The 26,659-nt window shown below is 36.7% G+C and overlaps 3 protein-coding genes across 5 annotated transcripts; 1 reads left to right on the top strand and 2 right to left on the bottom strand.

Moving 5' to 3' along the window:
• Window positions 1–4,671: 4,671 nt before the first annotated feature.
• LOC306857486 (large ribosomal subunit protein mL38-like) lies at window positions 4,672–11,268 on the bottom strand (the record flags this gene model as incomplete). The annotated part of the gene is made up of 7 exons (XM_079397464.1): window positions 4,672–4,880; window positions 6,261–6,397; window positions 7,513–7,662; window positions 7,939–7,982; window positions 8,402–8,605; window positions 8,798–8,801; window positions 11,195–11,268. The coding sequence occupies 7 exons, from the start codon at window positions 11,266–11,268 to the stop codon at window positions 4,744–4,746; spliced, it is 750 nt and encodes a 249-aa protein (XP_079253590.1). The 3' UTR covers window positions 4,672–4,743.
• A 49-nt stretch (window positions 11,269–11,317) lies between these two features.
• On the top strand, window positions 11,318–22,735 carry LOC306858084 (E3 ubiquitin-protein ligase TRIM65-like). 3 transcript variants are annotated; one of them, XR_013783193.1, is made up of 9 exons: window positions 11,322–11,417; window positions 11,981–12,409; window positions 12,726–12,821; window positions 14,601–14,831; window positions 15,179–15,347; window positions 16,420–16,509; window positions 16,589–17,235; window positions 21,586–21,777; window positions 21,863–22,735. XR_013783193.1 is itself a non-coding variant. In XM_079398479.1 (8 exons), exons 2-8 carry the CDS (start codon window positions 11,993–11,995, stop codon window positions 21,598–21,600), a joined length of 1,461 nt encoding a protein of 486 aa, XP_079254605.1. In that variant the 5' UTR covers window positions 11,322–11,417; window positions 11,981–11,992; the 3' UTR covers window positions 21,601–21,648. The 3 variants fall into 3 exon arrangements, 2 of the variants coding, with proteins under 2 accessions (XP_079254604.1, XP_079254605.1); XM_079398479.1 differs by lacking the exon at window positions 21,863–22,735 and having other exon boundaries at window positions 16,589–17,031; window positions 21,586–21,648; XM_079398478.1 differs by lacking the exons at window positions 21,586–21,777; window positions 21,863–22,735 and having other exon boundaries at window positions 11,318–11,417; window positions 16,589–20,034.
• On the bottom strand, window positions 19,985–26,386 carry LOC306858086 (WW domain-binding protein 2-like). The gene is made up of 8 exons (XM_079398481.1): window positions 26,234–26,386; window positions 24,661–24,769; window positions 24,328–24,463; window positions 23,673–23,765; window positions 23,470–23,583; window positions 23,257–23,376; window positions 23,072–23,148; window positions 19,985–21,802 (listed from the first exon to the last, which is right to left on the bottom strand). The coding sequence occupies exons 1-8, from the start codon at window positions 26,290–26,292 to the stop codon at window positions 21,755–21,757; spliced, it is 756 nt and encodes a 251-aa protein (XP_079254607.1). The 5' UTR covers window positions 26,293–26,386; the 3' UTR covers window positions 19,985–21,754.
• Between the last annotated feature and the right edge of the window lie 273 nt (window positions 26,387–26,659).

The following is a 26,659-nucleotide window of genomic DNA, read 5'->3' as shown; positions in this document are numbered from 1 at the left end:
ATCCACTTTTCTGCAGAGTTTAGCTCCAACCCTGATCAAACTCACCTACCTGTGATTTTCTAGTGATTTTGAAGACATTGATTAGCATGCTCAGGTGTGTTTGATGAGGGTTAGAGCTAAACTCTGCAGGGGTCTCGCGAGCCAGATTTGAGTATCCCAGACTTTCCTGTTTAAACAAGATGTAGCTGTATCTGTGAAAGCCTGTTCCTCTGGCTGGAAATGGACTGATGTAAGGGCAGAGCTCCTCCCCTGACCACACAGAATTTTAAGGGACTGATATCATCATGCACTTTGTCAAACAATTCTTTCTTTCAGGCCAGGCTTTTCCAAAGTTGAGACTGAGGTCAGACAGTGCATGAGGTTAAAGTGAGCTTGGTGGTTCGGAGCATGTTTTTACTGTAAGTGGCTGTTGTTTACTGGCCTCAAGTCAAAAGAGTCTCTATGACATTTCTATGACAGATGTTCCTCCTTTAAGTCACATTTATAGAGTTTGTTCTTGTTGGAATGTGAGCTTTGCTGAAAAAATATTTATGTGTGATATAGGATAAACATACTCACACTAGCCAGTGAAGATACTCCTGCTCACCATCCAGCAGATGTTCATCTGTAAAACAGACAGTTTGTTACTGTATCACCATCTCATGGAGGAACTTCAAAGGGGTCATATGATACGATTTCAAGTTTTCCTTTCTCTTTGGAGTGTTACAAGCTGATTGTGCATAGAAAAGATCCCTGAAGTAGCAAAGACTAAAGTCTCAAAACCAAAGAGATATTCTTTATCAAAGTTAAGACTCTGCCACGACCCCCTTAATCAACTCATTCAAACATGCCCCCACATGTCTACGTCACGATGTGTAAATAATTACTAGGTTAGTCGTGGCCTAATGGTTAGAGAGTTGGACTTGTAATCCAAAGGTTGCGGGTTCGAGTCTCGGGCCGGCAGGGATTGTAGGTGGGGGGAGTGAATGTCCAGCGCTCTCTCCACCCTCAATACCACGACTGAGGTGCCCTTGAGCAAGGCACCGAACCCCCAACTGCTCCCCGGGCGCCGCAGCATAAATGGCTGCCCACTGCTCCGGGTGTGTGTTCACGGTGTGTGTGTGTTCACTGCTGTGTGTGTGCACGTTAGATGGGTTAAATGCAGAGTATGGGTCACCATAATGCTGCTTAAATGTTCACGAAAAGAAAGAAGGCATGGTTTCAGTAACTGCAGTATTGATGCAGCCGTGACAGGGAGACACTGTTTGTAGGCAAAAGCAAAAGCACTTTATTTGAGCTTCTGAAAGTAGATGCATTTAGGAATCATTAAGATTACTTACAACAGAACAGCACCGCATTTTATGGACGACCGTTTCGTGAACCTAGGAGAGGAGGTAATTCTGACTTTGCTATGACAATCTGAATCAGGGACTGTATGTTTTGTTATCAGTTTAATTATTTGCTATTGACTATTTAAATGTGGATTTTGCGCGTCATGTGTGTGTGTGTGTGTGTGAGAGAGAGAGAGGTCATATCAGTGGAGTCAGCTGTCTTAATTGCAGCTTGTGTGCAAACACATACCAGCTTCATCACTGTGTCTGTCACGTGACTCTGTTCCCTCTCGGGCTTGAACTGATGGTAAAACTAAGGACATTATTTACTGTCTTTACTGTAATTTTGAAAGCTGAAGCTCGCGATTATGGAAAGGGGCGTTACATTTCCGACATGGCTTGCGGTGTTCGACCAATCACAATGCACTCTGTCAGCTGGCCAATCAGAGCAGACTGCGCTTGTCGGAAGGAGGGACTTTGAAAGAGACGGGGCATAGAGGACCTACAATAATGTACAGTATTTGAAAAATAATGTGTTTGTTATACATTATAAATAATGTTTTTGAACATTAAAGCATGTCAACATATTCTGTTACACCAAATAATGATAAAGCGTCATATGACCCCTTTAACACACTTGAGTATATCTGATGTTTGTGAAATAGTATGGATATTCAGATAGTCAGAATTGAATGGGTAAGACTTCTCTGAAAATTCTTTGTACACTACACACACTCCATCACTGCATTCCACAGTGTTATGTATAATGCAAATCTTGTTTTCAATGACAAACACATTATCCCTGGTTGAAACTTTAACAGTCCACTTATCACAGGCCATCTCACCATACACTGCTTTCACTGACAGTCCATCTACAAGTGGTCCAAGTTCCAACAAAGTGCTGTTTTTTAAAAGAGGCACCATTTAAAGGAGTGTCAGTAATTCTCACCTCTGGCAGTCGGTGAATAATTTGGGCAAGGGGAAAGTCTGGTTTTCTGTCAAGCCTTTTTAGCTTCTGAAGGTAACTAATAATGCATCACGACAACCATGTCGTTGTACTTCATCTGCCAGATGGACCAAAGCATGTACATTATAAACAAGTTGATGTTTGCCATATATTTCAACAAACTGAGAAACCTAAGCAAAGTTTGAGCATACTGTGTGTGGCAGGATAGTCTAGGACTTACTAAATTGTAATACCAGAGAAGAGTAGCATGACATTGCTGTACATATTTCGGTCCAGCAGGTCCTGTGTACAGCAGAAATTGCCTCAATTCAGTGGCCTTCCAGCGATCTAATTCCCTCAGTAATCTGGGCTTTCAGGCAAACTTTACAGGAATATAGAAACACATTTCTACCAGTTTAGCAGACATTCTTTCCGCTCTGTTTGCAGGCACTCTGAAATTCAGAGGACCCCTGAGCCAAATGATCAACAAGCGCCTAACCACACCTAAACATACCAAATACATATCATCTAGAGGGAATTGTGAAACCATGCCAACACTGCTGCCATGAAATGGATGTGGTCCGTCATGATGATGACGACTCTCATCAACCAGGTTTTCAAATGAATCATCTGTCCTTAGAGCATAGTCTGTATATGGGTATGTCATGCGTCTGTTAATGTATTTTCCAGGCTGACTACACTTGTCACAACCATGGGAGCCATTGTGGTTCTTTGTGTCCAGCTGGAGCTTCAGTGACTTTCCCTCTATATCAATACCTTTTTCAAGCTGTTGTAACTCAGTAACAAAATCTCCAAGAAACTCTTTTGCTGAGCTTAGTTTCTTTGGTCCACAGAACAAACCCATCACTACTGGTTATTTCACAGGAACACTCAGTAGCAGACCAAGGATGGGCCACAGTTGCAGACTAGAGCTCTTGAACAAAGGAAGTCCATCAATGTTTATTTGCAGCTTCAAACTGAAGATGTGTGTACGTATTTAGGCAGCATATTCCCAATTGATAACAGAATACCAAAACAGTGGTACTGTCCCCCAGCCCCTTCTAGAATAGAATAATTTGTCTTAGTCCTAGGGTTCTAGTATCCTTTGGAAGATCAGGATGGCAAATGCGATGTATGCACAATAGTGCTGTCAAAGCAACCAGAGAAATGCCCAAGTGTATGGCCCAGTTGGAAATGCTGTCAGAGAGTGAAAATGTCTTTACTGTTCCAATACTTTTGGCGGGCACTATATATCTTTGGAATTACGTTTAGAATGCTTTTTTGAAGAACAATTAAACATTGACAACCAATCAGAATCCACCTGACTAAGAGCTGGAGCATTTAAAGCAGCAGCTGTGTTGTTATCCTTATACTGTAGTTACGGTGTGGACTTCTCTATTAAAACTATCAAAAAGCATTAAGGCCCGTCCAAACCAACGCACTATAGGTTGCAATTACATCGTCTGCCCCATGCTGGAGCTTTATAGTTATATAACTCATCCTTGTGTAAACAGGACTTTAGGCTCATGGCTTCTGATTGGTCAATATACAGGTTTTGCACATGCAAGAAGCATTTTTCCGTGAACTGAAAACATTAATGCTTTGAGCACGAGCAGAACTCAAACTTAACATGCCCAGAGTTTAAATTTAAAATGCCCAGGATGGATCCCAGCCGTGTTCTGCTGGTGGAATATTGTCCTGTACAGAAAACGTATGAAAGAAACCTTTGTACCAGATTTTTATGCCTCAGCACTAACTGGAAATACTGGCATTAAAGCCCGCCAGAATTGAACCCAGATGCGTGTGCGATGGCTGGAAGTCATCCTGTACACGTAGAACAAATATTTTGCACTCTCTCTCTTTTTTTAAAGTCCGAATGAGGTTAATCCAGCCCATATAAGATGTGGTTAGTTTCTCTTCTTTGCAGCATCTCAATTTTTATATCTTGCAATGAGTATAATGAGTTTATATCTTGTAATTCTGACTTTATAACTCGCAACTGCGAGTTTATATCTGACAATTCTGTGAAAAAAAGTCAGAATTGTGAGAAATAACCTTTTTATTTTTTATTCAGTGGCAGAAACGGGCATGTATGAACTTTAAATTGCAAGAAAAAAAAGTTTTGAGTCAAAAGTCTGAATTCTGCAATAAGTCACAATTACCTTTGAATTATTATTATTATTTTAATCCCATGGTGGAAACAAGCTTCCTTATAAAAGTGAAATATTTCCTTACACAGATTTTGCAACAGGTTCAAGTTATTCAAATTCACCAAGTTGACCAACAGAAAGCTACTCTTTTTTTTTTTTTTTTAACTAACTTATTTGTGAATTGTGCTTCACTATTGACAACAGACCTTTTTTTGGCCCTCAAATTTTTGCTAACACACCTTTAAAGACAGATCACAACACAGCTGATAGTATCAGTTTATTACAAACAAAAGCCCTGCTGTTTCAGTTGTACAATGAACATAATACACGCATATGTTTAATAAATGCCATAGGTTTTATTGGCTCCGTCTCTGTAGCGGTCCAGGTATCTGAGAGGCTGTCCGTGAGGGTATTTCTTCTGCGGTGGGTGATAGACTGGAGGTCTGTCGTACTCAAACACCGGCTCTCTCATATCTGTGGAATACATATAAAGACATGAGAAATGAGCCCCCCTTGTTTCTATTTGAGAGGTAGTCCATTAACCAACTGACCATACTCTGGTGTAATCCAGCATTTACTAATTTATTTTTGAGTAATGCAGGCTGGATAGTGTTGAATGCACTAGAAGGGTCAAAAATTGTGATTCAGGTGTTACCTGGAGTCTCTAAATGACTTAGAGATTTATAAAAAAGATAGATAATTGCATCATCAACCCCAATACCAGTTTTGTAAGCGAACTGCAGTTTATCCTCAGCAGCACACAATAACTGCTTAATATAATTTAAAACCAACCTCTCAAAAACCTTCATCAACTGAGCCGTTAAAGCTATTGGTCTATACTGTGAGAACTCGGTAGGATTAGTTTTCTTAGGGACTGGTGCTACACATGATGTCTTCCATAAAACAGGTACCCTTTCTAAGCGCAAACTCAAATTAAAAATATAGTGAATTAACCAGCATATTTGATCAGCACAGGCTTTAAGAACTCCAGCACTAATACCGTCAGGGCCTGCAGATTTCTTCTTTTTAATTCTCCTTAATCCACTTCTTACTTGATACAGCAGACTTAGGAACAGACTCACAAGTGGAAAAATAAGGTGATTTTAAAACTGAAGGAGGATCTAAATAGGAACTCTGCCATATACCATCTATAAAGGACAATTGTAAATCACTAGATCCTCCATCAAATCTATTAAAAAATATATTAATTTCATCCACCAAAGGCAGTATATCCCTGAACTCCAGACATCCTGTTTAAATCACTCCATACCTCCCTCACATTCTTCTTTTGTAACTTTTGTTCCATTTTTAATTTATAACACTCCTTCCCCTCCTTAATTTGAACTTTTAATAATTTCTGTACCCGCTTCAGCTCCTTCTCCATCACCCACTAAGAAGGTTTTTTCTTTTAGTAACGCCTTTAACTCAGGGGTAACCCATGGCTTATTATTTGAGTAACATTTAATCTTTTTGGTGGGTACTGTGTTATCAACACAAAGGTTTATATACTCTCTAATACACTACCGAATCAGACCATACTTTCACTGTTCTAGTAGTTGGCGGCTGCTTCCTCACAGCAGAACATAAATACATCTAATATAAACAAGATTATGGTCCGATTGTCTCAAAGGAGGAAGCGGTGAACAACCATAGGCATTTTTCCAGAGCGTTTGACTGTTAAGCCAGTTCTTATGACCTGATGTTTATATAACTGTGTCACAAACCATAAGTGATAAACGCTATTTTAAGAAGCGGAACCTGGCTATAGAACTGTAGTAACTAGATCTATGAGAAAATCTCGTTCATCCTACAAGAAGGAAAGTTGTTCTTGCGTGTTTAGACCATGTTACTCACCTAATAGTGTGTGAAAGGTGTGAGAGACAGACTGATCCCACTGGCATTGGAAAAATGCAAGACCGGCTGGAGTAATTATATCCTGGTGCTTCCTGTAGAAGTCTAATGTTCGGAAAGTCCGTTGCTTCAGACAGTAGCTGTAAATATGACAGAAAGAATACTTGTTTCTGCAAATGCTCAAAATGAGACATCAGAATTTTACCAATTGCTTTGCTTTACACAGATTTTTTTAGTACTATGCAAGCTGAAGGGTCTTTCTGTGAGGTTTTCTGAGTAGTACACAAAATACAAAGAAAAGCTGTCATTTCGAAAGCTATGCTGCATTTGACATGTCCAGGTCAAATTTCACAACCCAAAATTGCAAGAAATAATTTGTTTTTACTTAAAGATTCAGCCTATTTTTAGACTTTATCTAATTGTAAAATTATCTTAATGACAGTTAGTCCCATTTACTAAGTCTCTTATACTCATCAAGACTGCATTTGTGATCAAAAACAAACAGTAAAAACAGTTATATATACGTATTGTAAATTTTTATTGCAAATTAAAATAACTTGTTTCCCATCTGAATATATTGTAACATGTAATTTATTTCTGTGATCAAAGCTGTATTTCCAGCATCATTACTCCAGTCTTCAGTGTCACATGATCCTTCAGAAATCAGTCTTATATGCTGATTTACTGCTTAAGAAACATTTCTGATTATCAATGTTGTAAACATTAATATTCATGCAAAAACCGTAATATACTACCATTAAATTTTTTTGGGGGGGGGTATGTTTCATAGAAAATTAATGCTTTTATTCAGCAAATATTAATTAAATTGATAAAAGAGACAGTTAAATAATTTATTATGTTACAAAAGATTCTATTTGAAATGAATGCTGTTCTTTTAAACTTTCTGCTCAAATAATTCTGAAAACTTGTTTTTTTTTTCAAACTTTTGACAAGTACTTTATAACTTTTATTTTTTAAATAATAATAGGGTGAGAAATGACCCAGAATAGTTTAATGTAAGATTATAAAAAGGTAAGAAAGAGATGGTTCTTTAAAGAACCTTTGACTGAATGGAACCAAAAATGGTTCTTCTATGACATCACTGTGAAGAACCTTTTGAAGCACCTTTATTTTTAAGAGTGTAAGGCTGTCGGTCGGGCTTTATTCTGCGATAACAACTGGCTGGATGTACATCATCACCTACAATTATCATGACCTTACTATTACTGTCGAGGATGTGGCTGAAAATACTAACCATGAGGAGGAACTGAGGTCTGCGCTGAAATCAACCGGATGTTCCTGTATAAACAAGATGTAGCTGTATCTGTGACAGCCTGTTCCTCTGGCTGGAAATGGACTGATGTAAGGGCAGAGCTCCTCCCCAGAATTTCCTGGGATATTTCCACTGTAATAAATTAGTGAATAGAAACTGATATCATCATGTACTTTGTCAAACAATTCTTTTTTTTTCATGCCAGGCTTTTCCAAAGTTGAGGTCAGACAGTGCATGAGGTTAAGGTGAAGGTTTTTAGCATGTTTTTGTTGTAAGTGGTTGTTTACTAACCTCAAGTCAAAAGAGTCTCTATGACATTATGATCTCCAGATGTTCCTCCTTTAAATCAAATTCATGGATTTTGTTCTTGTTGGAATGTGAGCTTTGCTGAAAAACAATGACTCACACTAGCCAGTGAAGATACTCCTGTTCAGCATCCAGCAGATGTTCATCTGTAAAACAGACACCGTTTACGTCACTGTATCACCATCTCATGGAGGAACTTCAAACAGCAGTTTACCAGATGCTAACTTGACAATTCTGAAGGCAAATGACCAAAAAGCATTTCTCATTTGAAGCGTGTTGTCACAATACCAAAATACCGACTTCGATACGATACAGGACTAAAATATCAGGACACTACTACTGAACCGATACTACAACAAAAACATAGACATAAACAGGAAAAGTCATTGAATAATAGAAGATCCAAATGAAGATCATAGTTATTTGATCCATTTAAAAAAAAAAAAAAACATTTCATCCCCCTTGAGGTGCTTCTGCCGCCTGAGGATTTCACACAAACAGCACGAATCAAAGTCTGTTTTCTTGATTTTAACAGAAACAGTCGTTACATGTTTTGAGTTCTCACCTGACTCGGTGTTAAGTGATTCCCATAATGCACTGCTGCGCTGCTGTCCTCTCCGTATGCCACACGCAGCATGACCCGCGGCACAAAATAGGCCATGGGAAAGAGGTCCTTGTAGATCCCGTAGTGTTCGGCGAGCCTCTTGATGTGGTACGGTCCGTTTGTCTGCTCCCACTGTGTCTTTACTCTGTCAAAGGGGATGGCCGACTGAAAGCCAGAAAATAAAAAAACTTTAAATTAAATTACCTATCGATGCCTGATGATTGATAGTATGATGTTTCTGTACCACTAAACCTACAAGTTTATATATTTCACACTTTGCATGAAGTGACAGTTTGCATTGTGACATTTTTTCATTAATGCAAAAAATTAAATTTGTAATCAGGGCTCCACGCTTACTTTTCTTTTTAGGAGCACAGTCAAAAATTTAGGAGCACCTTCAAATCATTAATTAAAAATTTGCCTTCCCATGACGAGGTGATATTTGACTCAGTGATTTACAGGGAATTTAGTTTTTACCTTTGCACTGGCATTTCTCTAAGTTTATTAAAAGTATGTCATCTTTTATGTCAAAAAAATATACAGTGGGGCAAATAAGTATTTGATACACTGCTGATTTTTCCAGTTTTTCCACTTACAAAGAATGGAGAGATCTGTCATTTTCATTTGTTTTCATTCTTTGTAAGTGGGAAAACTTGAAAAATCAGCAGTTTTCCCCACTGTATTTATAAGCTTTTTATCATTTCTAATTAAAGCAACAGAATAAAAACAAGTAGAATAAGATACCAATCAAATGAAACCAGTATTTAATAAATACATTTGTACTACAGGGGTGGCACAGAAGAACATACAAGTGGATTGTAGGTGTATTTCAGATGTTTAATGAGGCTCAGAGGTGGCATAAGTGCAATTAAACTCATAAATTCATGTTGAGGTTAATGTTTTAAATATACAATTTTGAATGTAGAAATATTAAATGATTTAAATAATAGAAAAGATACTTTAAAAATTCAACTAAAACTGCCAGTAGGTGGCGACAAGTCACTGATTTTATCACTGACTCATTCATTTAATTGATTTGTTCGAACGGCTGATTCATTCACGTCTTTATGGCCGTTTCTCAAACGGAAGGCTGTATCCTCCGGAGGTCACATCTGCAGGCTGCATACATCATCAATCCTGGTTTATTTCAGTTAACTGAGCATTATATTTGCGAGTCATAAGCATATTACAACAATTTACGCTTAACTAAAAATACTGGTCAAATTCATAACTTTTAATATTCTAAAATAAGAGCTTCTTTATGACGTATGCAGCCTACAAATGCGACCTCCGAAGGATGCAGCCTTCCACATTTACATTTATGCATTTAGCAGACGCTTTTATCCAAAGCAACTTACATTGAATTCAAGTTACAGTTTTTACATTTTATCAGCTCTTGCTTTCCCTGGGAATCGAACCCATGACCTTGGCGCTGCTAGCGCCATTCTCTACTATTAGAGCGACAGGAAAGCCGTTTGAGAAACGGCCTAAGAATGGGTAATTGAATCATTGACTCACTAGATTCGTTTAAAAACGCAGTTCATTCATAAACGAAACACCGCTGTGTTTGAAAGGAGATGCGCAGCGGCTTGGCTGGGACTCTTTTAAACTATTTTCGCAAAATAAGGCAATAGTGTTGTAGTCAGACAATATAAGTCACTTAATATTAACTTCTTGTTTATTGAACTGTTGTATTAAATCAATATCACATTTGCAAATTAAAAGCTGTCACTCATCTTAGCTCGTCGCGATCTCACAAAGCTCCACACTGCTCAATGAATCTCTTATTTACTTATTTGTTATAATGAGAGAATATGTCTGTGATACATTACTCAACGCTGCAAAAACACGCAAGTACATTAGCTCCTTCAGCACAAACACAAATATGCTGATTATCCTAAATATTTTTTCATAGTCGCACGCAGTAGTTTTGAAACGGTCGCACTGTAGAGCCCTGATTGGTAATGTACTATTTAAATATACACCAGGATAGTATTTATTTATTTACGCTGATTTTAACTTAAAAAGCAAAGAGAATTTGGTCGGAAAATGTGCTTAAAATATCAACAATGCAAAACCTTATGATTTTTCATTTAATTCAATAAAACCTGCAACTTTGAGTCACTGGATTTGCTGCATTATTAGACATTCAACATCAATTATAAACAGTTGTTGATTTTATCTCAAGATTACACTAGATGCTTAATAATAAAAAATGTAGTCATTTTTCACACAGCTATATAATACAAGGCAATATAAGTATGTAGTAGTATAAATGTAGCAATAATAATAATAATTGCTTTAATATAAATAATAACAATTAACAAACATAATTATACTGTTGTAATATGTATGCTGTTGTAATAAATGTAATAATAAAAACAAAAATAATAATAAATATTGTTTTAATGTTAATATAATAATAAAACAATAAATATTTATAATGCTGTACCATAATAAATATAAATATTGCAATGCTTTAATATAAATGTAATATTAATAATAAACAATGATAATGATAATTTGTTTAAAGCACGTCTAAAACAAGCAGTTACTAAAAGTGCTTCAGAAAGACACGAAAAACAGATGAAAGCCAGAATGAAAATGCAGACTAATAATCTATTTATTGATCATAATAACTAGAATAAGCAGAGCGATAAATGCATTAAATGAGTACATATATAAAGGTCATTCACAGCAGCGGCTCTACTTATTATCCGCAGATTGACTCAAATATCGTCCAGCACCGCTCACCGGTGACCCGAAGACCCCAGCCCCGCGTCCACCGCCGCCCGCAGCAGAACACACGCCGCGCAGCGCAGCGCCATGATGAACCCGGATGAACAGACGCGTGACGTAACGTGCGTGCACGTCATCACGTCTGTGCGTTCTTACGTATGGAAGGCGACGAGATTCGCCTGTTCAGAGCGCGCAGGATTCGGGATTATTTCTACACATCTGATGAGTAAATATTACTGTGAGTTTCACAAAAACGGAGTTAGTCGATTAGTAATGTTCTGCTTTAATTTTAAAACTAGATGCTGTTTAGTGGTGATGTAAGGTCAGGTGGAGTTTGTTTATTTATGTCTCGATGAATTCAGCGAAGAATTGCTAATTACTATAATTCATCAGACAAATGATTTAGTTCGGTTTATAGATTATATATCATTATACTTCAACATAAACACTTATTTAATGCTGAAATCTATCTGTCTATCTATATATCTGGATACACGTCTATCTATCTATCTATCTATCTATCTATCTATCTATCTATCTATCTATCTATCTATCTATCTATCTATCTATCTATCTATCTATCTATCTCTCTCTGTCTGTCTGTCTGTCTGTTTATACATCTATTCGTCTGTCTGTCTGTTTATACATCTATCTGTCTGTCTGTCTGTTTGTTTGTTTTGTTTGTTTATGTGTCTGTCCATCTATCTGTCTGTCTGTCGTGACAACATGCCCCAATAGAGGGTTTCTGCTGTCATTGACAATGACATTAACGCTGTTGCTTCATTTATTTTGTACTTTCAGGTTTCCAGATTGATGATGGATGATCATGTGCAGTGCATGATCTGCTTGGATCTATTTCAGGTGCCTGTGACAATCCCATGCGGTCACACCTTCTGCAAGGTCTGCATCTCCAAATTCTGGGATGGCAAAGACAACGACTTCTACTGTCCTATTTGTAATAAAGCCTTTGACACAAGGCCTGAGCTGAATCGCAACGTGTCTCTGTCGATGATAACGGAGATCAGCACACACAGTCCAGTTAAGACAGATATGAGCGCAGGAGCCTCCGTCCACACGGATCCGGAGCCAGAGCAGATCTGTGAGCGGCACCAGAAGCCTCTGGTCATCTACTGCAGGAACGACAGCATGTGTGTTTGCTATGAGTGCTCTGTCAACGAGTGCAAGGGCCATGATAAAATTTTGGTGGTAGAAGAACGGAAGAATAGAGAGGTAATATCGTATTGACATACAAATACTGTATAGTTTAAATAGTATATCATTATTAATATCATACATTTTTGCATTACAGTAATGAGAATTTGAGGTGAAAATAATGCTCAATTTTTACTAGTAATTTCCAGTAATGGCAATAATGTCACAATGCTATATTTTCACAATGCAAAATATTATAGTTATTTTTTCTGTCTTAAATTTTAGAGTGAAATATATTAAGATATTTTGTGAGACCTGTATATGTCTTAGCTGACTTTTTAAAGAATTTGTAGGAATTTCTTTCTTTTTTTTCTTATACATTTTTTCTGTGCAGGCAGAATTGAAGAAAAAGAGTGCAAAATTCAAAAAACACCAGGAAACCACAGAGAGAAACCGCCTGGAGCTCATGGAGAACATGGAGAAAGCAAAGGCAAGATATCTGCCATCATTACCCTATTCATTAGGGACTTTATCAAAACATGAATATAGTGACTCTTTACGATAACGTTTCATTTGTTACAATAAGTAAAATACATTAGTAAATGTGAACTGAACAAAAAAAAAAAACTTTTTAAGATTTAAATTTAATGTGGATGGATTAAATTTAAATGTGGATGTTCATTTTAACTTTTGCTAATACATTATTAAAATTAAATGTTGTATCTGTTAATAATATTTAGTGGACCTAACATGAACAATATATAATACACATGACACTAAAAATAATAATACGTACAGTGGGGAAAAAAATAATTTTGTACGTTTGCCCACTCGCAAAGAAATGATCAGTCTATGATTTTAATGGTAGGTTTATTTGAACAGTGAGAGACAGAATAACAACAAAAAAATCAGCATTTCAAAAAAGTTATAAATTGATTTGCATTTTAATGATTGAAATAAGTATTTGATCCCCTGTCAATCAGCAGATTTCTGGCTCCCAGGTGTGTTTTATACAGGTAAGGAGCTGAGATTAGGAGCACTCTCTTAAAGGGAGTCTCAGCTTGTTACCTGTAGAAAAGACAACCTGTCCACAGAAGCAATCAATCAATCAGATTCCAAACTCTCCACCATGGCCAAGACCAAAGAGCTGTCCAAGGATGTCAGGGACAAGATTGTAGACCTACACAAGGCTGGAATGGGCTACAAGACCATCGCCAAGCAGCTGGTGAGAAGGTGACAACAGTTGGTGCGATTATTCTCAAATGGAAGAAACACAAAATAACTGTCAATCTCCAGTTATTATTAATGGATTAGACCATTAGCATTTGGTCATCAAAAATGACCAAAGAGTTTTGATATTTTTCCTATTTAAAGCTTGACTCTTCTGTAGTTACATCGTGTACTAAGACTGCCGGAAAATGAAAAGTTGCGATTTTCTAGGCGATATGACTCTCATTCCGGCGTAATAATCAAGGATCTTTGCTGCCGTACCATGGGTGCAGTACGTTTGCCCACAAAGTGAAAGTAGTCCCCAGCTAGGTAACTAGTTATGATATAGCTAATGGTCTAATCCGATTCAATGATCTATGCTAAGCTAAAAGTGTTACCGCCAGACCTGGAGATCGGCTGAATGGATTCAAAAACGGTAAAACTCAGCTGTTTAACTCTAGGGGAGTTGTAAAATGACCCTATTTCCAAAAAAGTGGACTGTTCCTTTAATGACTTGGAGAGGATCTGCAAAGAGGAGTGGGACAAAATCCCTCCTGAGATGTGTGCAAACCTGGTGGCCAACTACAAGAAACGGCTGACCTCTGTGATTGCCAACAAGGGTTTTGCCACAACGTACTAAGTCATGTTTTGAGAAGGGGTCAAATACTTATTTCACTCATTAAAACTTTTTTTTAAATGCGTTTTTCTGGATTTTTCTTGTTGTTATTCTGTCTCTCACAGTTCAAATAAACCTACCATTAAAATTATACACTGGTTATTTCTTTGTTAGTGGGCAAACATACAAAATCAGCAGAGGATCAAATATTTTTTTCCCCATATTATATTATATGTATAATATAATACAATATGTATTGCCGCTTTCTACACAATCTACACAAACTGAATCATACATTAATACACCGCCTGGTATTTGCTTATTTAATCCAGATGATGACTTGTTTTTGGCCATGCAGTGTATATTAGGGAATGGTCTTGAAGGATGCATATTAAAAGTATCACTGCTCATGGCATGTGCGTTGTTCTCCCTCTGCTCTATCAGGTATCACTACAGCAGACATCTCAGTGGGTAAACACCAAGTTCTCACAGCTGATAAAGGTGCTGACAGAGAAACAGGAAGTGACGGAGCTTTTTCTGGAGCAGCAGGAGGAAGTGACACTGTTGCAGGCTCAGGAGAGGCTGGCTGTTCTGGAGGAGAGAGCAGCGCAGCTCACAGCCCTTCAGGAGGAGATCAGCAGCCTGTGTGCCCTCCCTTCCTGCCAGCTCATCAAGGTCTCATTTTATTTTATTTATAATGCTATTGTTTTATTTTGTATTTAATTTGTGCATCACAAACTAAAAAAATAAGAAATACAAGTAAAAAATGGCCCCATTTTCTTTTAAAATAAATTATTTTAATATGAATTCAAGTTATGTTGAAAAAAATGCTTGTTTTTAACTTTTCTTTTGATGATACTAAGGTTGTTTTGTTGGGGAAAATATTATTTATTGTCAATATTTGTTACAATTATATTAATAATAAACATATTTATTAATAATTTTGATATGATTGTTAATGTTGTCACAGATGTGAATAGGTGTAATGTTTGTCTAATGTCTGTCTTTGTGTGCTGATGCAGGACTCCAGGTTCATAGAGGTCCCACAATTCAGTGACGTTCCTGTGGATGTGCATGTGAGCGTACAGGAAAAGCTTACGCCCATCACAGACGTCCTGTCCCGTGTATCTAAGCTGGTGTGTGAGGATCTGGAGAAAGCCGTACATGTGTCTGCAGGACAGGATAAAGAGGGTGAGGAACATTTACAGTCTGTTCACTGACTGTCTGATGCTAAATGCACACAAATATGGCTTTCTGAAACCACCAGTTTCAGTCTGATTAGCTGCTACTTTGTAATTCCCATGAGTCAGGGCACAGGCATTTATCTTATCACTCAGCAAGTAAACAAAGATCATGTGTTTGCAAGGTGCTGAGTTGATATAAAATGAGTGTTTTAGGTAAAAGCAATTACTAGATTTTGCCAAATTTAGTCAGATGTGTAGTATAAAATCTTTTCGGTGAGATAATGAGTGCTTATTTTTTAACATTTGACACTTTTTGTTTTGTTTTCTGTACAACTATTATTTCAATATTATTCCACAGCAGTTTATAAATTTTTGTAATTGTAAAAATCATAATAAAAACCATACCAATCTAGGATGGGGCAATGTCAGCCAAAAATATAAGCTTTTGGTCGACAACAATATATATCACAATAAATCCACTGTTTAATGAAAAATTGTGGTCCTTATGACAATTTTCAAAAGTAATAGTATGGTAGACCTATCACAGATTTGATGAACTTAGATGTATTTATTTATTTATGTCATTAATGTTGCAATAAAACTATAAATAATAGTTTAATTATTAAGTTTAAAACAAAGTTTTAAGATTTTAACAAAGATTTTATGATTTTATATATTTTTGTCTAAAAATAATCTGTTCAGGAAATTTCTGACATAAGCAAAAAAAAATTATATCAGGTTTTTTTCTTTTGGTCAATAACAATATCAGCATATATATGCATATATTGAAAAAGCTATGATGAAAAACACTGAAAAAATAATGGTCCTTGTGACAATTTCCAAAGTAAATTTTAATAGATGTGTTTATATATAAAAGATTATTTATTTACCAATATTTACTTCATTTATTTAAATATAAATTAAAATGTAATGTATTAAATGTATTTATATTTTAAATAACCAGTCATAATCATTGCACTGAAACCGTTTTATAAATAAATAATTATTTCTTATTTTTTTTGTTAAATACTGTTTTATCTATGTCTGTTCAGGATTGTTTTTTTCTGTCTTTCTTGTAGACTCTCCTCAAGATAAGAGGCCAATTCTGGCTGTTGTTCCTAGTCCTGCAACACCATCATATCCAGCCGAGAGGGAGGGACTGAACGCATGTACGCTCGTATCATATCATCACATGATAGCACAGTTCGTTATTATTCTCAGTCTCATGTAAATATTCTCTTTATCCAGACCGCTGCAACCTGACCTTCGACCCTCGCACCGCCAACGCTCACTTACGGCTCTCCCAGAGCTACAGGAGGGCGGAGCATCTGATCTCCGGGCCCTGCCCTGTCCCAGTCGACGAGTCCCGCTTCGACCACACCTGGCAGGTGTTGTGTTTCCAGAGCTTCACTCACGGCCAGCACTACTGGGAGCTGGAGGTGTCCAAACCGTGGGCCTACGTGGGTGTGACGTACCCAAACATCCCGCGCAAGGAGAAGGGCAAGCGCTGCATGGTGGGGATGAACGAGCTTTCGTGGAGCCTGCAGCTGGACGAGCGGCAGCTGAGCGCATGGCACGCCGGCTGCAAGGAGTCCGTCGCCGGTCAGCTGCAGATGAATGCGCAGCCGCTGCGCATCGGGATGCTGCTGGACTACGAGGCCGGGACACTGACGTACTACGGCGAGGGACAGGTGCGGCTGCACGCCTTCCACTGCGCCTTTACACAAGCGCTGCTCCCGGCCTGCTGGATTGGGGAGGGCGTCACCATTACTCTCTGTGAACCGCGAGCATGAGCATATTTGATCCTGTGGAAATAGATGCATCCCTACCGTAGCTGAACCTGAGATGCATGGCCTTCCTTCGCCATCATTTACTCCTGGTGTTTCTGAGTGATGGTGAGATTCAACGAGCTCAGAATTCAGTCTGGGATGGTTCGGGTTGATCTGTGGAGAATTGCGTATGGGCCAAAATATACTTCATGCAAGTACATGAATGCAGATGCTCATATATGTGACCCTGGACCACAAAACCAGTCATAAGGGTCAATTTGAAAAGCTGAATAAATAAGCTTTCCATTGATGTATGGTTTGTTAGGATCGGACAATATTTGGCTGAGATGCAACTATTTGAAAATCTGGAATCTGAGGGTGCAAAAAAATCAAAATATTGAGAAAATCTCCTTTAAAGTTGTTCAAATTAAGTTCTTAGCAATGCGTATTACCAATCAAATTAATAACGTTTTGATATTTACGGTAATATCTTTACAAAATATCTTCATGGAACATGATCTTTACTTAATATCCTAATGATTTTTGGCATAAAATGAAAATGGATAATTTTGACCCATACAATGTATTGTTGGCTATTGTTATAAATATACCTGTGCTACTTATGACTGATTTTGTGCTTCAGGGTCATATATATATAGTGTTTTTAAAGAAGTCTCTTATGATCAAAAATATGAAATATTGTGACAATTTAAACTAAATTATTTGTAAATGTATTTCATATATTCTAGGGTGACCTCCTGCAAACATTCTAATATTGAATATAATTTTTGTGCAGCAGGGAGCCGCTATCAATATGCGGAGTATTAAATCACGCTGGATACAGCTTGTGTTGGATGCAGGTTTGCCAAATCCACATTTTTGCACAGAATTGGGCTGATTTTAAACTGTTGCGGCAGATAGATTTTCTCCCGTGGGTTAAAGGTTTGAAATATTGCATAAATTACATTTGACTGAAATGCTTGCATTGAAATATTTTGCATTCTACCTTTGATAAAACTGTAGATGTTAAGTTTTATGAAGGACTTTTGAGTTTTGATATTTGAGATATGGTCATTGCGCAACTTTGGGGGTTACTTTAACCCCCCTCAAACCCGACAACCCCCAACCCTAATATATTCATATAAATCTGCATATTAGAATGATTTCTCAAGGATCATGTAACACTGAAGACTGCTCTGAGTAATGATGCTTAAAATTCAGCTTTTATCACAGAAATAAATTACATTTGAATACAGTCCTATAGAAAACTGTTATTTCAAATTGTAATATTATTACAGTTTTTATTGCATTTTTGGTCAAATAAAAGCAGCCTTGGTCAGCATAAGAGACTTCTTCAATAATAATTATTCCAAAACACACACATATAGAACATCTGTGTTTGTGTACTTCTTAAAGTGTGTTTCTGCCCTAAATCTTTGCCATTCTTACTTGTGGCCAAATTATGGCAGGTTACATGAACGTTTATGATGTTTTGAAGAGTTTGCATCTAGGGCCAGTTGTGCACTTAGTTTTTTTGTTGTGTTCGAGAGTTCAAAGTTATTTTTGCTGTATCCACTCCTAGTATATGATTCCCATTTGTAGTTTTTAAATATTCAGAATCAGTTCCTGTGGTTTCGAAGAACAAACATGTATTTTGTGTTCATTTCCGTCTTCTGTTTTTTTGTGCTGTAGGACTATCGTAACAGTGAATTGTATTTGTACGTATTTCTACTGTATCAGTTTTAGTAGTATTTTGATTATTTTTACAGAAATCACGGACGATATGTTCATCAAATTGATCTTTTAACACTTCAGAAATTGATATCTGTGAATATGAGATTACATTTCATACTGTAATACTCTAATCTAGGCATTGGCTTTGTTCAGAATAGCATACTTCATGTTATGTACCATAGGCCTGCAAATTTGCAAATCCAATCAGACTAGTCAAAAAGGAGATATTAAAAACAATCAAAGCTTATATTGCTCCCAGTTCATTTATCATTTTTTTTAAGTGTAATGTTGAGCATGTTGCATTGTGGGATGTAGTGTTTTTTTTTCTTCTTCTCAGTGTGCTCTATTGCATAGTGCACTTTATGGCAGCCGTTTCCATCACAGAATAATAAAAAAAAAAAGGTAGTTGTGAATGTTTACTTTTTTACTCACAATCTGTTTATTTCTCATAATTCAGAAGAAAAGTCAGAATTGTGAGATAAAAACTCACAACTGCATTAAATAAAGTCTGGATTGTGAGATAAAATTGCAACAATAACCTTTTTTATTCCTTGATTTTTTTTCAGAATTGCGAGAAACAGTATGAAATGAAGTAAACAGTCAGAATTGTGAGCTAAAAAGTCGTAATTACCTTTTTATTTTTTATTCCATGGTACGGGCTTTCATAGCACTTTTTTGCACACTGTGCACAGTATAAGTGATGCATACTGCAGATATATTATTAGTATGCTATTCTGAACATAGCCTTTCTATAAAGAGCCATTCAAAGTTTGAACACTGTGTACGTTATGTCTGAATATGGAATCATAATTTAATGAAATCCTTCCTTTTATAGCGTACTTGAGGTCTGAGCTTATTAGAGCTGACTTTATGCACTAACTAGTAAAAGGTAGAATTGTCCTTAATATTGGGAGATTGTTTGAATACATTAGAAAAACAATTTAATTTGCACAAGCCATCAGGGCTGGAAGACTAAAGTGGAACCTGGAAAAGCACATCCTTTGGGAATATTAACATTATTTTGAATCTCCTGAGAGACTTTTTCCGATGAATGTGAATTCTTGATATTTGTCTGCTTTTTGAAACCCCATCATGTACGTGAATAATGAACACAAGACGTCCATAAATGAAATGCATCATTCCACTTGTACAGGTTTACTTTAATAAAATACACTTTAAATAACACAATACAGTCAAGACCATGCGTAACTGATTAAATGTATAATTAAATAAATGAGGGGAAAAAAGAATCAACAAACTCTGTCCAGGAGACTGAAGGTGCATGTAGGGTTAAAGTGCATCTTTAGTCTAACTGCTGCATGCTACAGAGATGCCAAGACTAGTACACACTGCTGCAGAACACATCTGAAACGAGCTTCATCAGATAAACATCATGTAGTGTTTGTGAAGGTGATTTTAGACAATGCTCAGTTACTTGGTTTTTGCTCCGGCAATGAAAATGATTGCAAAAGAAGCCAAAGTGGAATCAACCACTACATGTTGCAGAGCAACAGCAAACTAACAGCCCGTCCAATCAGAATCAGAACTGTTGTATAAAATAGACTTGAAGCATGTAAAGGTTTTAGTTAGAGGAATAGTTCACCAAGAAATGAAAAAATGCTGAAAATGTACTCCATCAAAGATGTAGATGTGTTCGTTTCTTCGTCAGAACAGATTTGGAGAAATGTAGCGTTACTTCTCTTGCTCAGCAATGGGTGCCGTCAGAATGAGAGTCCAAACAGCTGATAAAAACATCACAATAATCCACAGCACTCCAGTCCATCAGTTAACGCCTTAATAAATACATCTTAAAGACGTTTTTAACTTCAAAACGTTGCTTCACCCTTAAATCTATTCAAAATATTGCTTTCTAGAGTGAAAAAGTCATCTAGTCTGAATCAGGAGAGAAATATGTACTGATCAAGCACCATTTACAAGCCAAAACAGCTATGTTTATGGATTTTGATGTGAGGGGTAACAGGGAAAGGACTTTTTCACTGGAGGAAGTGTTAATTATAGATTATGGATTTGAAGCATAATTTTTTGGCCAGAAGCAACAGATAGATTTGTTTCTTACAAACACGCAGCTTTTCACTTCACAAGATGTTAACTGATGGACTGGAGTGGTGTGGATTACTTGTAGATTATTGAGATGTTGTTATCAGCTGTTTGGACTCTCAATCTGACGGCACCCATTCACTGCAGAGGATCCACTGGTGAGCAGGCAATGCTACATTTCTCCAAATCTGATGAAGAAACAAACTCATCTACATCTTTGATGGCCTGAGGTTTAGTACATTTTCAGCAATTTTTCATTTTCCGCTATTTAAGTGGTGTATTTGACGGAATGTGCAGTAAAGGGCGTTCCCATTTGATTTGCAGCATCTAAGCATCCAGAAGTCTTTTCTTTTCAAAGACAGATTTAAGCGGCTGCTTGAGTGTTGAGTAACAGGCGAGTGGCAACAACCAACGATCTTCCATCTAATAACGCTGGATGCAGCAGTCGAGAGTGAACAATGACCGGAAGTGCTGTTAATGTGAACGCCCCAGTGTTTTTGGGCCTTAACTTTTGTCCAACTAGCAAAATACTTCAAACCTTGTTCAATCGATCTATACAAAGTCTCCTAAATATGCTAATTTTCAAATTTAGAAAAGCTCAGTCATTTACTGTCGGATAGAAAGCTAACAGTCTCATTGACCAGCTGTGATTAAAGTCTCTCTCTCTCTTGTCCCTCTATATAGGCCAGGTCATGTTAATGCAGAGCACGGAGCCCCCTGGTGGAGCCCCCGGTCACTGCGTGCAGCCTCACGGGAGTCTGTGCAGCGGGGCGTTTAACTGGAGATGGTGAGGGGAAGAGAGGATGAGATGAAGGGAATGGAGGGAGAGGATGTGCGCTCGCTGCAGACACGTCTACTGGTTCTTCTTGTCTTCAGGTGGGGAGTAGGGTGGAGGCTTGTCCTTCAGAATAAAAACAAAACAATTTTCTCAAATTATTACCCAAACTGTTATTTGTTTTAGATGCAGCTCAAGACTCTGGACTTGACTAAGAGGCTGGACAGGTCATATGGACTTTAACATGATTAACTTATGCTACGTATGAATTTGGTTAACAGGCTGGACCTAGTTAAATATGGATTTAGTTCACAGAATAGACATGGTTGACAGGTTGAACTTGGTTGTAAATGGATGTTGTTAACAGGATATACTTGGTTAAAAGTGTGGGCCTGGTTATATATATGGACTTTAACACATTTAACCTGGTTACATTGTTATAAATTAACTTGTGTACAGGTTTCACCTGGTTTTATATAGACTTTGTTAACATAAAACAATGTGGTTAACAAGTTAGACCTGGAAATATATGAACTTTTAACATGTTTACCTGGGTTATATATGAACTTAGTTATATATAAACAGCTTGGACCTGACTGTATATGGACTTTAACAAGATATACTTTAATAGGTTAGACCTGGTAATATATGGACTTTTACACATTTAATTTGACTACATACGAACTATTAACTTGGTTAACAGGTTGAAACTTGTTATATATGGACTTGGCTAACAGGATAGATGTGGTTAACAAGTTGAACTTGGTTGTATATGGACTTTGGACAGGAAAGACTTGGTTAAAAGGTCGGATCTGGTTATATATAGACTTTGTTAACGGGATAATAGGTTAGATATTGGTTATATATGCACTTTAACATGTTTAACTTGGTAACATATCAACTTTATTATATATGAACTTAGTTAATAGGTTGACCTGGTTATACAGTATATTGATTTTGTAAACAGAAATATACTTGTTTAAAAGTTTGGATATTGTTATATAATGGACTTTAACAAGTTTATCTTGGTTACATATAAACTTTGTTTTATATGAACTTTGTTAACAGGTTGGAACTGGTTATATATGGATTTTGTTAATGGGATTGACTTGGTAAAGAGGTTGAACCTGGTTATGCATAGACTTTAACATTTAACTTGCTTACACAAGAACTTTGTTATAAATTAACTTGGTTAACATGTTGGACCTCTGTTGTATATGGAGTTTGGAGTTTAACTTGGTTACACATGGACATTGTTAGCAGGATATACTAGGTTAACAAGTTTGACCTGGTGGTTATATATAGACTCTACATTTATTTGGTTAACAGGTTGGACCTGGTTATGTATGGACTTTATTAAAAAGTAGAACGTGGTTATCAGGTTGGTTAACTCACCTCGGGCAGGTAGACCCGTGTCGGAGCAAAAGTAGATGCACTTGAACTGGCTGCAGCTTCAGCTGCTTTTGCTTCGGCTAGGACAACAAATACAGTCAGTTTATATAAAAAGTAGTCTGTCAGAGTTAACCAGTAAAACCGTGACTTGAAGTATAAACTCAAAGGAGTCCAGTTGTCTCTCATACCTGCAGGGGTTCTGGGCAGGTCTGGGTCCGGAGCAGCGTGGTTCATCGGAGCTGTATACGGTGGAGGAGGCATGTAGGCTGCTGGTCCATCAAAGCCAGGAGGGTTGGGGTAAATTCCACCTAGAGGACACAATTAACAGCAGTTCAGTGTCTGAATACAAGTTGAAGTGTCAGTACTTAGTTTGCTCAGCACTGTTTAGCAGTGAACCTGACCTGGAGGAGGAGGTCCAGGGTAGGCGTATTCAGGCGGAGGAGGAGGGTAAGCGAATGCACCGTTTGCCATGTAAGGACAGCCGTAATTTACAGTCACCGGTTGCCCTCTGGATGCTGAAATAATCCACATCAAATCTGATGCTAAAACATTTCTTTTTAAAACAAATAATATTGCTTTTAAAACTGATTGAGCACAAACGTACCCTGTGCCGCCACCTGTAGCATGCACTGTCCAAACTCAATCGCTCCTCCGGCAGCAAAAATCAACTTGAAGGTTGCAGAACCTTCCCAGCCACCTGGAGCAGTGATGGAAACATGCTTTAGTATATGCTTTTATGCTCACATTGCACAGAGGTGGACTTTTCCTATACTTACTTCCAAGGACCAGATCATTCAAATGAACATCCTGATTCAGATCTGAGTACTTTTATTTAAAGTCTAACATGTTAGCATGTAATACAAAATCGAACACCATTAATATTGTTTTTTTTAATATGAATGCATATTATTATATAGTATGTATTATTATATTAATTAATTGAATAATAGAAATTACAAAGTGTCTTTATACTTCAATATACATTTTTTTTTATCTATTAAAGAATTAGTGAGCAGACAGAATAATAATTTTAAATATTTTGACTGTTTCATGTGGTTCAGGGCCAGTGTTATTTTAGCATTATTTATACCCTACTAATTAATATATTTAGAAAAATATCTAATCATATCTATTTTTTCTAATATTTTAATTCACAATAACGATTTCAACGGCAGTGGTTTTGGCCTGTGATTTGGTTTATTCCCTCATTGCTCTCTCTCCTCGCAGCTGCAGTGTTAAATTTAGGTTCGGTGTTTTACCTCCAGGCTCGGCGCTGATCGTGCCCTTGATGTAGTTGGCACCAAGTACTGGCTGTTTGACCTCACAGCCCTTCATAAGATAAAACGGCATCATGAAAGACTGCAGAGGGTCCTTCCCTTTAGTCAAGAAGATCACCTAAAGATTAAACCACATATGAACATATATACAAAACACTGAACAAGACCAATCAGGAGACAGACAAGGCCAAGACTGTAATAAAAATGTGTTTAAAGATCAAGCACTACATTTATTATGTAACTGTTTCCTTGCTCTGTCCTTATCATCATTAAAAAATAAGATGATTATCTAACTCCTTCTCTTGTATTACGTACCCTGTAAGGTGTCAGGTAGATGCTTCCCTTCTTGCTTTTTCTGAAGGCTTCTGGCAATCGTTCTGTGTCACTGAACACCAGCTCCACATTCTCATATGACATCAAGAGACTGTAGGAAAACAGATTTGCTTTATTACAGTTCTGTGCCAACACATAATGAACAACACTAGCTGTGCCATACCTGATAAGGAACCAAGACTTTTGTTTATATTTTTAAAGAATACCAGTATCAAAGAAAGCTGTAGTGCTCAGAGCATTTTCTATTATAATATAATATTATAACCCTGTCCCTAACAAAAACAAAATATTAATAATATTTTAATTATTAAACTATTAATGATTATTTATAATAATATAAAATTGTAAGAAATCAAATAATATTTTTTTATTTATCTGTAATTTATTATTATTATAATTAAACGTTGTAGTTCTATTTGTCTATAATGTTACAATAATTAATTATATATAAATAACATAAAAATGTAAGAATTTAAAAAACTAAACATAATAATGATAATAATAAGCAAAAATATTATATTAAAAAATCTATAAATAATAATTATAACTGTAATTATAAGATGTAGTACTAAGAACATTTGTCTATAATGTTGTAATAATTCACTATAAATAATAATAGTAGTAATAAAATGCATAAAAATATATGAAATACTAATATATATATATATATATATATATATATATATAGTGTATTGTTGTTGTGAATAATATAGCCTAGTAAATGTACCACACGATTTATTTTAGTGTTAATGAAGATAATGTAATGTAGAATAGATGCAAAAAAGTTAAGTAAATAAAAAACTTACATAAAAAGATAGTATCAGATGGTATCAAATCTATTTGTGTACTCATATGCTTATTATTGATGATTGTTTGGTTTGTTGATATGATGTCATTGCTGGAGTCATCAGTCTTTGCAGCTATTGTGAAACTTTAAGGGCCTTCTTCTTAAGAGCATGTCATTTCTTTTAGCAGAAGCGCAAGAATATTATTGCTGCTGACCTACAGCCATTCACAGCATCCTACTACGGCGAGGGCTGAGCTCATTAATATTAATGACGCAACGTGGCATGCGTCCAGCTGATTGGCTGAAAGACAACTTGGAGCTTCGTCGGTCAGGAATATTAATAAGGCCACGTGACTGAACGCTGCAAGGAAGGTTTCCAAGCAACTTGACTAAATTAATATTCATAAAGCACACTTCGCCATAGTAGCATTCTGAAAGCTGCGCAAGATCCATGTTTTTATAAGATAACAACTTATGTGACTGAACATGGGCTGCATTTATAGTGTGTGTAAACATAATGCTGCTTAATATAAACACATACACGGCAGACAGTCTGAATAATATGGGTGTGATCTAACCTAACGGGTCGCGCGATGACACTGTAAACTGTACTATTCTTATTATGTGAACAGAAAAACACATAACACACAATAATTAACTCAATATGGACGTTTTGGACAAATCCGTGAAGACGGTATACCAGCTTTATATAATAATAAAACACAATAACGCCGATATTAATCAAAGAGTCTGATTCCGCGACATTACCTTTCGCTGTTGTTGATGATAACACCTCCACATTCAGAATGATTGTTGTTGAGGGCCATGGTTGATTTCTGTCTGTTATTGTGTTAAATTGACGCTCGACATTTTACAGAGCCACCTGCACTTCCGCCATAGGCCACGCCCCCCGGTGACGTCAACGAGCGGGCTTGCGATATTTCCCGAACCTTCTCAAATAACAAATAAATATTTATCTAATTAAAGGAGAATTATCTTAATCTCATAATATTTTATTTTTCTAAGATAGATAGTGTCTTTAAAAAATAATGTGAAATTGTATAAATAATTCTTGAAATGGCCAAAAAGTAATAAATAAACAAATAAAGGGAGAAGGTTACATTAAAAACAAATATTTTAACATTGAATTTTGATGTTGCAACCGCTATTTTATATGCCATTTTTCTGTTTTGT

The sequence above is a fragment of the Barbus barbus genome (assembly GCF_936440315.1).
Source record: "Barbus barbus genome assembly, chromosome: 38".
Taxonomy (NCBI): domain Eukaryota; kingdom Metazoa; phylum Chordata; class Actinopteri; order Cypriniformes; family Cyprinidae; genus Barbus; species Barbus barbus.
Note: the sequence above shows the minus strand (reverse complement) of the source record. Positions and strands in the feature narration are given on the sequence as shown.